Genomic DNA, 15,898 nt, shown 5'->3' with positions numbered 1-15,898 from the left:
TTATCTCTACGGCTGATGACAGGCTGACTGTCTGCAACGATCAACAATGATGCTGGAAAGATGACTGTCCAGCTTTAAAGAGAATAGATGGACCAGACCGTCGGATTTCCTGCTTCAAAAAGCAGTTCGTTGGATGTTTTGGGCCGAAAGGCTGAAGACTGATTGCCCCAATGAAGGAGAGAATTCGGTGACTATCCAGACAGTCTGCTCTCTCTGTACCCTACAACTTGGAAGTTGCCTGCCAGCACTTCCTTTATTAGATAGATTTTCCTTCTTGGGTCTCTGATGGGATTGAAGACTAGATAGCCACAGTGTTACTAGAAGCTTTAGTAGATTAATAATTACAATTTCTCATAAAAGAAAAGGACTCTCTTTGGTAGGATAGTGGTATACTTTCCCTTAGGTTAACAAGTATAAAAGGACTTTGTTATGTTCTTGATTCCTGATAGTATGTATATATGTATATATATATATGTGTGTGTGTGTATATAGTTCTTAATTTTTTAGAGAGAAGGGTGAGGTGTGGGAAAGATTAAGCTTTGTCGCAGGTGGAAGCAGTCTTGGCGGGCTTTACCCTTGGGGCACACCATGAATACCTTGTGAGAGACTGTTTGGAGCCTTCCTGGGCTTGAAATTCAGGAAGCCTACCTAGAAACCCCACCGTGGCTATTGTTTTCCTAATTGACCCTCGAAGGGAGAAGGGACCGCCCTTTGCATATGACTGGAAAGGTGGGGGAGAGAAAATCAAGAGGTAAAAGGAGAGAAGAAGAAGGCGCGGAGAGAGAGGAAAGGACCGGACCAGCTCGTGGGACTGAGACACCTAAGGACCCGTCCTGCCGAACGGATTCCAGGAGGTTTTAATCTTCTGTCCCTTTAACCTTTTTTTCCTTCTTGTATATGCTAGTTGGGTTGTATAATAAAGTTTAATTGTTAATAAACTGAGCCAACAGCTGTCAGTAGGAAGCTTCTTGAGAACAGATGGTAGTCTGAATCTGGACAGCTACGTTTCAGGGAGTCAAACTTGACCTAGTAGAAAGACCCTGATACAATCCACCAATAAAGCTATACTGCAGAGTAGAGTGCAAGGTGTTTACTTGCAAGTAGACCCCTCTCTGCTCTCAGCTCCACACTTAGTGCCTGTCTCTAACAAGATAAAGAAAAGAACTCCAAGAAAAATAAACGACCTTTCAGGAAGTCCATGTATATTAGCTAAGGGAAGGAGACAGCACTGGAGAAGGAAGGCAGGGCTGCTTTTCTCCTACTCTAACTAGATACTAGGGCAGAACAAACGGTAGCATGCTATTTGTACTTTCCTGGCAAAGCACTATTTAAATCTTTCTTATTGGTCCTATAATCTTTAAGCATTAGGCAAACACCATAAATCCCTACTTTTCACTGCTCAACTACAATATTTACTGTAGGAATCCTAATATTTTAAAGCCCCTGATATAATTAATATGGCATTTCTAACAAGTTTCCAGGTAACATTTTTCTGCTAAGCTAAAAAAAAGACTTTGAAGATAGAAAGATAGATAGATAGATAGATAGATAGATAGATAGATTTTTTTAAAATAATATTTTACTGACTGCAAGCATCTGAGTTCTCAACTCAAACATGATGGCAAGCACTTTTACCTTCTGAGCCATCTTGCCAACTACAATTTTCATACATCCACTGTCCATTTTTTTCATGCTCCCAAATCCCACCAGACTGCCCCTGAACCTGCCATGCTGCTGCCTCAGCCTTTTCCTGCCTCAGAGTAGGAAAGATTTGGAAACACAAACCTCTATCATTACATATGACCATCTCCAAATAAAATTTACTTTAAAAATCTAAAGTAAAATGTTTACCTATATATTTGCATCTGTCAAAGATTGATTGAGTTAATAGCTGGGCGTGTTTGTGTCAGGGTCCTGGTTGAAATCCAGATTTACCTTGAACTTAGGACCTTCCTGTTTCTGCCTCCCAGTGCTAAGAATATTTTTATTTTTAATTTGTTTTGAGAAAGTACCACTCTGTTTCTCAAAATGGCTGAGCTAATTTACATAACACCATCAGTGTATATGGCCTCCACTTTTCTACATTTTCATGTTCTTTTATAACAACCATTATAAAAGGATAAGATGGTATCTTGCTACATACAGTTTTATATTAGTTTGATATATTTCTTTGATAAAGACACTAAGCATTTTTATTTTTTTAATTGCAATTATTTTTTTAAGTATGGGAGGAGGTACTCTAGCATGCATGTGAAGGTTAAAGGACAGCATGTGGACATCAGTTCCCTCCTTCTACTATGTGAGTCTCAGATCAAATGCAGGTTATCACATTTGGCAAGGTCTCATGTGTCCCACGATGGCCTCACACTGGCTTCTGATTCTTCCCCCAAGGACTGGAATTAAAGGATTACTAATTTTTGCATGTTGACTTGATGGGTCTCTAAATGTTGCTTTCACAATCTGAAAACAGGGATGATCTGACTTGCTCCTTCCTGTTCATATGCCTGGTATTTCTCTCTTTCTAACCTGATTGCTCTAGCTAAATTTCTACTGCTGAATATACTAAAAGCTATGAAAGTCTTACTACCCTTGTCTTGGTCCTAACCTTAGTGGAATGCTTTCAGTTTTTCATATTCAGTACAGACTACATGTATAGCCTGCAGCACACCACACTGTGGTCGGGATCTTCTGTACCTACCGTGAGGGAAGGGCTGGGTTTTACCAAAGGTTTCTTTCTTCTCCATCTACTGAGATGATTATATGATGGGGGGGGGGGGTTCATTCTATTTATTGATTGCACTCGTTGAAACAACTTTGTATCTCTGGAAGGAAACTGGTCATGTGATCTTTGTGGTATGCCTGTTAAAAATGAATTTTATTTTTGCATTCAATGACACTGAGGAACTTTTCTTCGTTTTGCTCCTGTTGGGTTTGGGGACCAGAATAACGCTGGCCTCATAAAATAGAGCCAAGCAGTGCGTGGTGGAGCACGCCTTTAATCCCAACGCTTGGGAGGCAGAGGCATGAGGATCTCTGTGAGTTCAAGACCCGCCTTTTCTACAGAGTGAGTTCCAAGCCAGACCTGTTCAGAGAAACCCTGTCTCAAAACAAAAAACAAAACCAAAACAACACCCAAAATGGAACCACTTGAGAAATACTGCTGTTACTTCTTCAAATGTCTGGTTACATTTTGAGGTGCAGCCTTCTGGTACTGGGTTTTTTTCCTTTGTTGGTAACTTTTATTACCAATATCATTGGTAATATCATTCCTTACTCAATTTCATTACTTGCAAGTGATCTATCCTAAATTTCTTTTTCATGTTGGATGGTGGTAGGTCACGTGTCCAAAACTTTGTCTGAACATTACATTTCACTGTGTTGTACATGCTCTTTCCCATGTTATTGCTTATACTAGAACTGGGAGGGTCTGTGGTGCTCTGAATGAGAAACGTTCTCCACAGGCTTGGATATTTGAAGAACTGGTTTGCAGCAAGTAGGACTGTTTGGGTAGGTTTAGAAAGTGAGGCCTTACTGCAGGAAGCACATCAGGGCTGCACTCTAATTCCATTTGCTGTCTCTGCTTCACGCTTACAGGTGACTGACTATGTGAAGTCTCAGCTTCCTTTTCCTGCTGCCACGCCTCCCTGTATGATGAAGTCTTATCCCTCTAGAACTCCAAGCCAAAATAAACTCTTTAAGTTGCTTTTGATTATGGTATTTTATTACAGCAACAGAAAAGTAATAACTTTGCCTACCTCCAGCTGGGATCTACTCCTGTAATATCCTTAGTGAGCTGAGGAGAGAAAAAAAAATCAGGAAAAGACCCAACTATCACCTCACCCCATGTTCAGGTACACGCACTCAAAGAAGGGGTTATTCTGCTTTAGTATCCATGGCTTACAACTCTGTCTAGCCTATGCTAAAGAAGAAACATCGTCCTTTTACAGTGCCACAGAATTAAAAGTTATGGAGTTTATAGTGGGCAGAGATCATAAACACTCTTTCGCTGGTCTAAAAGCTCTTGGAGAGGAGAAAATTCCACGCCAAGTTACAGCTCTATGCTATACAATTCTATTTGTCACTAGCCTCCAGGAAGCTCACAGTCCAGGACCACTGAAGTGGAAAGGTGGTATACAAATATTATTTGAATATCACATTTTTCTGATGTACAAAGGATTAATATAAAATTTCAATTGGTCAGCTGGGCGTGGTGCACACACCTTTAATCCCAGCACTTGGGAGGCAAAGGCAGGCGGATCTCTGAGTTTGAGGACAACCTGGTCTACTAAGCAAGTCCAAGACAGCCAGGACTGCAAGAGAAACCCTCTTTCAAAAAAACAAAATCAAAAACAAGAAACAAAAAAAACAAAACAAACAAAAAAAACACCAAACTTTCAATTGATCTTGTTACTAAGAAATCTTCATTTCTCATTAAAAAAAAAAAAAATTGTGACATAACCCAGTTCTGTAACTCTTGAAGCAGCAGTTTTCCAAATTTAATAGGCGATGACATGCAAAGTAACGCTTAGTGACAATAAGGGGGCTATAAAAGAAAAATCATTAACACTCTTATATGAAACTCTACCAAGACAGGGTAAGGAAGTCCTTAATAGTTTCTGCCTCACAAATATATATGTCAGATATACTGGGCCAGAAGGCTGAAGATGATGCTCCAGCATTATGAGTGTTTTGGTTGACTGTCCAGGCAGCAAACTGTCTCTGTCATTTTTTTCACTTTGGAAGCTGCTAACCTACACTTGTTGTTTGCTCAGATAATTAATTTTATTCCTTCTCAAGTCTCTGATGGGGTTGAAGACCAGATAGTTTAGCTCTACAATTAAGCCCAGTTGTATAGGGGTTAAGATGTTTTTAGGTCTAAATATGATAAATATTTATCTACATTCAGAATTTTAGGCACACCAAGATAGGAAAGATGTTTGCTACAAGGCTGCCAAATACAAATAACCAAAACACTATGAATGTAACATTTAGATAATTCCTGATTGTTCCATGGTTTTTCTTGCTATAAGTAGTTTAGTGTGTGTCTGTGTGTGTGTATGATAATATAAATGTATATGTAAAAAAATTAATTAAAAAATTTAAAAACGCTCTTATATGTACAGTTTGGAGGGGGGACATTTTTATTGCCTATCATTTCATCTTACAAGGAAGTTATAGACCACAATTTCAAAGATACTATAATCTCAGGTAAATGTGGTTAAACAATTATGAGCTTGAAAATGGCAGATAAAGGCACTTTCCTATAAAATTTATAATCTGAGTTTGATCCCAGAACCCATATAGAAGAGAACCATATCCCACAAGTTGCTTCCTGACTCTACACACATATACACACTGAACAAATGCAAGAACATGCATTTTTCAAAAATATCCACGTATTTCTCAATAAATTAAGCTGAATTATTAAACACAGAATTTAACAGGCTTTTTTAAAATGTTAAAACATATACTTATCTATTGTCATAAACACTGTAATTGTGTTTATTTTTAAATGGCAGTCTTTTAGAATGGCATCATTGTCTTTTTCTTTTTTTCTTTTACTTGTTTTTTTGTTTTGTTTTTGTTGTTTTCAAGACAGGGTTTCTCTGTGTTGCCTTGGCTGTACATCACTCACTTTGTAGACCAGGCTGGCCTCAAACTCAGAGATCCACATGCCTCTGCCTCCCAAGTACTGGGATTACAGGCCTGCGTCACCACTCCTGGCTGGTTGTCTCTCTTTTCTTTAAAATTTATTTATTTTTATTTTAGCTGGAGTTACAGACAGTTGTGAACTCCCATGTGGGTGCTGAGAATTGAACCCAGGTTCTCTGGAAGAACAGCCAGTGCTCTTGACCTCGGAGCCATCTCTTCAGCCCCCTCTGGCTCTCTTTTCATAAAGGCAGTTAAAAACAAACAAACAAACAAACAAACCTGAAAGTAAAGTTAAGTGATCTGAGAGGCCATAAAAGAGATCAAATTTCTAAAAGTTAAAGTATGTTGGCACAATACCCTTACAGGTGCAGTAGTGGCACACATACCTTGGTGTCAACCCACAACTCTCTAACTGAACTTAGAACCGCTTCAGCAAGAACGATGCCATGCCTGCTCTGGTAAACCTAACTACTTACTGCTAGTGAAATCACTGACATTTGAAGACAATCTACAACTACTGATTTACTAAACCAATACAATCCCTAACAAGAAACTATAAACACTTTTCCTTATACTCACAGATAAGTGTAGTTTTCACCTCTCATGAAGGAAATTTTTTTGCAACAAAGACAACTACAAAAAACCACAACCATCAAAGCTCAGAGTAGTGGAGCCCAGTCCCAATGGACTCATATATAAGATACTCCAGAACCAAAGGATCAGGAAACATCGCAGAATAGAAGGCAAAAAGATTGTAAGAGCCAAAGGATCAGAGAATTTGCTGTGAGATTGTGTCCCTTAGTAATCTCAGAACTTATATTCATGAAGTTTCACCAGTATGACCACCTAAATGTGAGGTCTACAAGGATGACACCAATGAGCATGCCAAACTGGACAGAAGAAGGCCCATGAGGCCTCAACCCTACACAAATAACTATAGGCAACTGAGTAACAACAGGGGCAGGGGCAGGAGAGGGGGTCTTCCCTAGGGAAGAGCACACAAACTGGTTGTCCAGTACCAAGCAGTCAGTCCTGAAAACACATATACAAGTAGCATTATGTGAACACAACAGGTTACATTTAGAAATATGTATGTATAAGCAAATGCATACATACATACAATAATGAGAAAAATAGGCCATTAATTTGAAACAATCAGGGAGGGGAATATAGGATGGTTTAGAGGGATGAAAGGGAAGAGAGAAACACTGTGATTAAATTATAAACTCAAAAACAAACAAAATATAAACTATGTAGGCCTGGGAGATAACTCCGTGAGTAACAGTGCTTGTCATTCAAGCCTGGGCCCCTGGGCTCAATTCCTATAGCCCATATAAAACTGGGAGGAAAAACAGTACCACAGTGTTATCCTCTGACCTCAGCACTCAACACCCACACAATGATTTTTTTTTTTAATTCGGCCAGAGCATCTGAGGCCAACAAAAGCTACATAGCAAGACCCTATTTTAAAAGAAAACAACTAGCGACATTTCAGACTAGCAGATACCTCAATACAATCAATGTATTAATCATTCAGAGGCAAGGAGATAAACCAAAGATCTTCATTTATAATGCCTATATGTGGCTATAAGCCATATGCTGGATTATCAATGCTACTGACAACATGACCAAGCATAAAAACTGACTATGTGTGCCAGTGAGCGTAACTTAGAGCTACTGCCATTGGCTGTAGGAAAACCATATTTGTCTTTTTTTTGGGGGGGGGGGGATTATTTGAGATAGAGTTTCTCTTGCAGTGATGGCTGTCCTGAACTTGCTTTGTAGACCAGGTTGGCTTCAAACTCACAAAGATCCACCTGCCTCTGCCTCGGGTGCTGAGATTAAAGGCATTAGCCACCACACTCGGCTATCATTCTGAATTTTTGAGCAGTCTTAAATACCATATTTTGATATAACTAAGTAGGAAAGGAATTGTTTACATACTCTTCTTAATAGGTTTGGTTTGTGGATGTGGCTGAATTCCTCCAGCTGGAAGTCCATAAGTGCTGATTCGCTGTACAAGACTTGCGACATTTCCATGCCTTTCCCGTTTGATGGGCAAATTGTCATCCTTGGGTTCTGTCTCTCGCTTAACTTCCTATAAAGGGAAAAATTGGTTTAAAAAAAAAAGAAGAAGAAGAAGAAAGAAAAAAGAAAAGAAAAGAAAACTTAAGTGTATCTTATTCAAGTTATATTCTTTTTTTTTTTTTTAATTGTTTTTTGGTGTTTTTCCTTTTTTTTGGCTTCTCGAGACAGGGCTTCTCAGTGTAGCCCTGGATATCCTGGACTCGCTTTGTAGACCAGGCTGGCCTCGAACTCACAGTGATCCGCTTGCCTCTGCCTCCTGAGTGCTGGGATTAAAGGCGTACACCACCATTGCCCAACTCAAGTTACATTCTTAAATGTATTTCTTCTTTTTTTTTTTTTTAATGTGGCTTAGGCTAACCTAGAATTTAATGTGCAGCCAAGCTAGCCTAGAATATGCAGCAATCCTCTGCCTCTCTGCCTCTCTGCCTCTGGAGTGCTAGATTACAGGCATGGGCCACCACACCAGGCTCCTAATCCATTGAGCATGGGGGTGGGGGATTCAAGCATCAAACTCAGGTTGTCAAGCTTCTGCAAGAGGCACTATTTCACTAGCCTGAGTCTGATCCCTTGAGGAAAGACTGTAGCTAATTAAACGTCACTGAGGATAGACAACCCCCTCATAATCTGCAGCCTATAAATCCAAGAAGTCAAACTGCAGCACTATAATTACTAGTCAAAAGAATGGAATTTGGAACGGCAGTGGCTCTTAGTGAAAACAGAACATTCCGAATTGCACAGAAAATCATTAACAGATAGATAACTGAAACTTAAAACTAAGTATTGAGATTACTACCTCAGTTAAGGCTGTTAGTAACAAGTAAGATATACCATTGTCCCCTCCTGTGGCAATCCATTACAAGACTCAGGAGGTGGATCTCTATGAGTTCAAGGCAGCCTAGTCTACAGAGTGAGTTTCAGGTCAGCCAGAGCTACATAGTGGGACCTGGTCTCAAATACAAAAAGAGCCAAATCCAGCCAGGCATCATGGCATGCCTTTAAGTCCTAGAAATAGAGAAGGAGGCAGAACAAGGCAAATCTGTGATTTCAACATCAGCCAGGGCTACAGAATAAAACACCATCTCAAAAAAAAGAAAACAAAAAAAAAGGGGGGGCCTGCCAACTGTCAATCATTTGAATAAAACAAAACTCCTCAGGAAAGCTGTCTGCTATAGAAACTTTAGGAATGGTATAAAGCAGCCAGGGACAGTGGCACACACCTTTAAAATGGGAGGCACAGGCAGGTGGATCTCTGTGAATTCAAGACCAGCTTGGTCTACAAAGGGAGTCCAGGACAGCCACAGCTATTACGCAGAGAAGCCCTATCTCGAAAAACAAACAAAACAGAAATGGTATAAAGCCTGCCTAAAATACAGAGAGGCAAGCCTGGCATGGTGGCACATGCCTGTAATCCCAGCACTCAGGAGGCAGAGGCAGGACTGCTGTGAGTTCGAGGCCAGCCTGGTCTACAAAGCGAATCCAGGACAGCCAAGGCTACACAGAGAAACCCTGTCTCTAAAAACACAAAACAAAACTATAGAGAGGCACATGGTGTCGATGGTCATTGCCCATTCTCACCCTAAGTGTGCTACATCCTCTAAGAAACTCTAAGTATCTTTTTACATACACAAAGAGGAAGAAGGGTGGCAATACAGAAAAAAAAAAAAAGAAGAAGAATATGTCACAGAAAATATTTGCAAAGATGTATCTGATGAACAATTACAATTTAAAATAAAATTGTAAAGCTAGTCAACAAAAACCAAACAAACAAACAAACAAAACTGAAAATGACTGGACTGTGGTGGTGCACGCCTTTAATCCCAGCTCTCGGGAGGCAGAGGCAAGTGGATCCCTGTGAGTTCGAGGCCAGCCTGGTCATCAATTCCAGTCTAGGACAGCCAAGGCTACACAGAGAATCCCTTTCTGGTGGGGGCGGGGGGGGGGGGGGGAACCTGGAAATGTAAAATGCACGAAAGGTATAAATCAACACCTCACTAAAGAAGAGAGATAAATGGTAAATAAGCATGTGAGAAGATGTTCAATGCATACCTTTAAAGAATTATAAATACAGTGAGATGCCTCAACACACTATTTGGCAAAAATCCAAAACACTGACAACACCAAATTAAGGATGTAAACCAACAGGAAATTACATTCATTGCTTTGAGCACAGAGGTGTTTCTAACAGTTTTGGTCATAATTGCCAAAGCATGGAAGCAACTAAGATATCCATTTGACAAGACATATTGGTCATATGCAACCCTAGCACTTCATAGAGTGAGATGAAGGGCAGATTGCTATGAGTTTAAAATCAGCCTGGTGGAGGCCTGTGATTTGAAAACAAAGGGAGAAAAAAAGCAAAAAGTGGGGAGGGCTGAAGAGGTGAGTCACTGGTTAAGAGCAGCAGCTGTACATTCACATAGGTTCTACTCTCTGCATCCACAAGGCGGCTCACCACCATCTGTTAACTCCAGTTCCAGGAGAGCTACATCATCTTCTGTCTTCTATATGAGTGCTGAGATTAAACATGTCATCATCACACCTGGCAAATTTATTTTTTGTTGTTTAACATAGTTTATCTTAAAAAATAATTTTTAAAAATTTACCTTTTCTCCAAAATTCAACTACAGCTTATCTCAATTATTTGATTGAGAAAGGAGATAATATACAATTATATTAAGTACAGTTACTTCACCTTCTCTGAAATCAATTAACAGAATATATTTATATTTGGAGATGAAACAATAACCAAAATAAATGCAAATTATTCAGAAACCAAATTCTAACTAAGCATGCATTCTAGGCAAGCATTATACAAAATACTACTGTGAGGCCAGGCAGTGGTGGCACACGCCTTTAATCCCAGCACTTGGGAGGCAGAGGCAGGTGACTGCTGTGAGTTCAAGGGCAGCCTGGTCTACAAAGCAAGTCCAGGACAACCAAGGCTACACAGAGAAACCCTGTCTCAAAAAACAAAAAACAAAACAAAAAAACAAACCAAAAACACAAAAATAAAACAAAACAAAATGCTACTGTGGAAGCTGGAAAAAACAAATGACACATTCTAGTCTTCCCAAGAGTCATAATCATTAGAATATACAGAAAACAAAACTGTTATCAATGATACTTAAATTCCTAGCATTTTTCTTCTCTAATCACTGATAATTCTTTATTAGTCTGTAATGCCTTTAAGTATCTTGAAGACTGTCCCCAAACTACAAGAATGTTTAGTAGTACTTAATCTCTTTAACTCAAAAAGCATGGTCTACTATATTCTCAACAGGGTCAAAAAAGCAACAAAAACTAGGCATAGTAATGTTACCTTTTAATCCCAGCACTCAGGAAGAAGAGGCAGGAGAATAGCTGATTACAAGGCCAGCCTCATCTACACCTCAAGTTTCAGGACAGTCAGGACTACACAGAGATACCTTGCCCGCCCCCCCAAAAAAAAAAAATCAAAGGAAAGAAGGCAGGGAAGGAAGCTGGGTGGAGCAGGGAAGAAGAAAAGAGAGAAAGGCAATAATACAATGAGACTTGTGGGACAACTCAAAGCACCGGCTCAAAGTGTGACCCAGCTGAAAACTATTATCTGTTGTTTTAAAAAAGAAAAGATAGGCAGGACATATGCATATAAGCATAAACAAGCACAAACACATCCACACATCCAGAGAGCACATTGTACAGCAGGCTGCTTATCAACAGTAAAATCTATCACAGATGTACCTGTATTTTTCTAACTGTTTTAAAGTATTTTCATTTTAAACATAAGTATTTATTTCTTGATATATATATTTAATTCTGTGAATCAAAAGCAAGAAATTATACTGAAAATACTTACCTTAACAAAGTTGTCAGGGAACATCCCTCTTCTCCCATTTAGTTCTCCTTCTAGCCATCCTTCTTCCTGTAGTTTTTTCACATTTCTGATGATTTCCCCAACTCGGATAGTTAATTCGTCATCATGTATAGCATCATAGTCATACTCCACAATATAGTCAACTAAAAAAGGAGAAAATAAATCTAATTAGCAAAATTACTATAAACCGTATTAACAAGCTTTCAGCTATAGAATCTGAGTAACAGGAACTACTACAAAGATAAAAGGCTTGTCTCTATGGTTTTAAATATTTGATCACATCAGCAAAGTCCTTGATCATTTATGTATAGAACATAGTACACAGTGAGAGCCTCAAAAGAAATATAGTGCACATTCACTAGATATTGCATTCTTACAGTTCAGCTTTATGGCATTTATGAAGTAGTCCACAAGACTTCCCACATAAAGCCACCCTTGTATTACTCCTATCTTTATAGAATTCCTTCTCGAATGTGACCTATGACCAGCTTGCAACCAATAGAATATGACAAAGATGATGGACTATGTGGAACAAAATAATACTGTAATGGCCATGTTGCTTCTTACTTACTGGCTTTGAGGACACAAACAACTATGCTAATATGCTGGCTAGGGTGGACCACAAGCAAGAAGTAGAGGAAAACCTCTGTCTAAGGTCCTCACTAGCATAAAGCAAAGGACCTGGACGATGGCAACAATCACATGAGAACCCAACCCTGGTGAACACCTTCACTGCAGCCTCACAAAGGACCAAACCAACTCTGGGCCCAGCCTCTGAAATCACAGAAACAGGTAACTAGACAAGGTTCCCAAGATTTCCTTTTTAATTCTGTGGTAGGAAGAGGATACATAGTACAGATGCCTCTTAAGATGGAATCTAAAAGAGGGGTTAGATCCTCTGGGGCAGGAGGGGTATGAGATTGTGAGCTCCTGGGTGTCAGTGCTGGGAACCAAACTCACTGTTTTAAAACTACTAAGCGGTGTCAACAATATTAGAAAACAAATGAAGAACAAAGGCACACTGAAATGAAGACTGTATTCTCTGATCACAGGCAGTGTATATGTATATTTTATAAAGTTCAATTTTATTTTATTTATTCATTCTTATTTTATGTACAATGGTGTTTTGCCTACATGTGTGAGGGAGTTAGACCCCCTGGAAATGGAGCTGTAGACAGCTGTGAGTTGCCATGTGGGTACTGAAACTGAGCCTGGATCCTCTGGAAGAGCAGCCAGTGCTCTTAACTGCTGAGCCATCTCTGCATCCCCATAAAGTTCAATTTTAAAAAGCAGAACAAATTACCTACACAAGACCGCAGCCTAGCTCATTATACTCCATCATCTGTTCTTCTATCTTCAATGGTAAGAAAAAACAAAACAAAAAACAAAGACATTTATTTAGATAGATAGATAGATAGATAGATAGATAGATAGGCAGGCAGGCAGGCAGGCTGGAGAGATGGCTCAGAGGCTAAAAGCACTGACTGCTCTTCCAGAGGTCCTGAGTTCAATTCCCAGCAACCACATGGTGGCTCATAACCCTCTATAATGTGATCCGAGGCCCTCTCCTGGCCTGCAGGTGTACATGCAGCCAGAGCACTAAAGAGCACTTCAAATCAAGCCACCACTCCCCTCTCATTTCTCACAAACTCTTAATTTTGTTCAGATACTCTGAAACCCTGTACTTCTCTCAGCTCAGTTTAGATCTTGACTAGTCTGGATAAGTACTTCTCCAGCACTAAGTCTAAGCCACCTGGGAAACCTTGTTTAAAGGCTGACTGATTATAGTTGAGATACCTAAAACTGATAGTAAGAGGCCAAAGTATAGAGATAACTCATTCCTGATCATTCTAATTCCACTAAATCACTTGGGATTCCGCTTTTCCTTCCCATTTGACTTTAAAAGCAAAGGCACAGGGTTAGGCATATAGCTCAGCTGCAGTGCCTGGTCATTATGCAGGAGGTCTGATTCAATCCCAATCACACATGTACTCGAAACACAAGGGCCAGGCACAGTGATACATGCCTATAAATGTACCTCTCAAGACACTGAGGCCAGAGGAGCATGACCTTGACTACACAGTAAAATCTTATCTAAAGTAAACACAACCAGAAATGACACCCAAAACTGCTGCAGTCTGAGATAAAGAAAACCGTAGATATGCTAAAGGCAGAAGGAAGCAAGACAAGGATCTGAACAGCTTTACCAAGCTGCTCCCCTAACCACACCCAACTGCCATACCCAGATTTGTTAAGTGAAGTTTTTATTTAGCTTGTAAATGTGTTGCAGACAGGATTTCTGCTGGAGCTGAAGACATTCCACTATGGTAAAAGAGTCACCAGAACTGATAAAGCCAGCAAGAAGCCTTAAGAATTTAGGGGCTGTAAATGAGACATTAGATCCTTCTTCATAACCCCAAAAAAGCCAGAAAGATAAAAAGGTGGCCCACACAAAATGTAAGGAGAATGGGAACATTGCATTCTATATCAAAGAGCTCAAACTCATTATCAGTTACAATATTTCCAGAAAACAAAACAAAGGCCAGTAGTGGTTTTGGCCCATGCCTTTAATATCTGCATTTTGGAGGCAGAGGCAGTGAGTTCAAGACCAGCAGAGTTTACATAGTGAGTTCCAGAACAGCCAGAACTACATAATGAGAACCTGTCTGAAAAAAAGACAAGGTTTCTACCTAACACAAAATGTTAACTAGCCAGGCATTTTTTCTCCCTGAAGCAAAAATTTCAGTGCTAATGTACAAAATCAGAAACAAACAAACAATGTAAGGAAACAAAGTATAGCAAAAGTACTCTGGATGACCCCTGGTTTCTCAAAGAATGATGGCTGTGAAAGTTACTCAAAGTAGCAGGCAATCTCTAACATGCTAGTTACAAAATAAATCTCTGAATTCTACTCATACAACTAGCTCTCAGTAACTAGATGGTTCCCTTGTTTAGGTTTTGTTTCTTGACAGTCTCATGGAGCCCAGTCTGATGGAGAAGGCATGTAGTCAAAGCTGATGTTTTGTTGAACTTTGGATCAGCCAGCCTCCACCTCCCAAATTCTAAGATTACAGGCCTGAGCCAGCACATTTGGCTTACCCATTTGATCGTTTTGTTAAGATTCCTCTCAGTTATGTGTGTGTGGGTGTGAGCTACCCAGCATTCCCACTGGGCAATGCTGCCACTGCTCGGGAAGAGCAGTACATGTACTAATCACTGAGCCCCCACTCTAGCCCCTTAAATAAATAAGAAAACATGAGTCCATACGGATTGCAAATCTCTTAAATAGTATTGCTACTCTGAGACTAAATGACGAAAGAGCTGGGTTTGTAAAAACAATTCACCGATGTATTCAAGTGAAAGATGTATAGGATTAAATCACTTCTAAAACTAAGTGATTACTTCTAAACTTAAAAAAAAGGGGGGGTAGGGGGCAAGTATGGTGGCACACCCCTTTAATCCCAGCACTTGGGAGACCGAAGCAGGCAGATCTCTGAGTTCAAGGCCATGCTGGTCTACAAAGAGAGTTCCAGGATAGCTAGGGCAGCTACACAGAGAAACCCTGTCTCAAAAAACAAACAAAAACAAAAAAAAAATTTTTTTAAATTAAAACTTAGGCCTGCAGAGATGCTTCATCAGTGAGAATGCTTGCTCAGGGGGACCTGAGAAACTCCAACAACCACACTTAAAAAGAAGATGAGGAAGAGGAGGGGAAGAAGAAAAGGCAGCATTGCAAGAATGACAGACAGCATCTAACATCCTCCTCTCACCTAACCCCATCCCCACATGTACAACCACACACACATATCCCACATCTACCATATATACATTAAAAATCATCAAAAATAAAGCCAGGAGTGGTGGCACACATTTTTAATCCTAGCACTTGAGGGGCAGAGGCAGGAGGATGTTTAAGTTTGAGGCCAGCCTGGTCTACATAGTAAGCTCCAGGACAGCCAGGACTATTACACAGAGAAACCCTGTCTCAAAACAATAACAAAAGTATCAGAAATAAACTAAAATTAAAAATATATGCAACATGGGTTAGAGAGATGGTTCAATGGCTACTGGTATGCTGGTATATTTAATCACAATACTTGGAAGCTCTGATGCAGGTGGGTCTCTCCAAGTTCCAAGCCTAATCAAGTCCACACAGAGACCCAGTCACAAAAAAAGAAAAGCAAACAAACTGTGAAAGCAAATATACAAGTAATGGTGAACCCAACTGATGAGAGTCTAAAAAGGAAACAAGTTAATGAAAACAACCACCACACACACAAAGAAAATGTCACAAAGAAACATGTT

The 15,898-nt window shown here is 39.8% G+C and overlaps 1 protein-coding gene and 1 long non-coding RNA gene across 2 annotated transcripts in view; one reads left to right on the top strand and one right to left on the bottom strand.

Moving 5' to 3' along the window:
• Positions 1 to 940, top strand: part of LOC311581228 — a 1,115,569-nt gene extending 1,114,629 nt beyond the window's left edge. Inside the window, exon 2 of the long non-coding RNA XR_014773703.1 lies at positions 521 to 940. This is a non-coding gene — a long non-coding RNA (uncharacterized lncRNA). The remainder of the gene's footprint in view (positions 1 to 520) is intronic.
• CD2AP (CD2 associated protein) overlaps positions 1 to 15,898 on the bottom strand; it is an 89,950-nt gene that overhangs the window by 52,804 nt on the left and 21,248 nt on the right. Inside the window, exons 2-3 of the mRNA XM_084753313.1 lie at positions 11,576 to 11,736; positions 7,597 to 7,750 (exon numbers count right to left, since the gene is read on the bottom strand). Coding sequence (XP_084609439.1) covers positions 7,597 to 7,750; positions 11,576 to 11,736 — 315 coding nt within the window. The remainder of the gene's footprint in view (positions 1 to 7,596; positions 7,751 to 11,575; positions 11,737 to 15,898) is intronic.

The sequence above is a fragment of the Acomys minous genome, assembly GCF_964271855.1.
Source record: "Acomys minous genome assembly, chromosome: 13".
NCBI lineage: Eukaryota > Metazoa > Chordata > Mammalia > Rodentia > Muridae > Acomys > Acomys minous.
The sequence above is the reverse complement of the archived record's forward strand: the minus strand, read 5'-3'. Positions and strand labels throughout refer to the sequence as shown.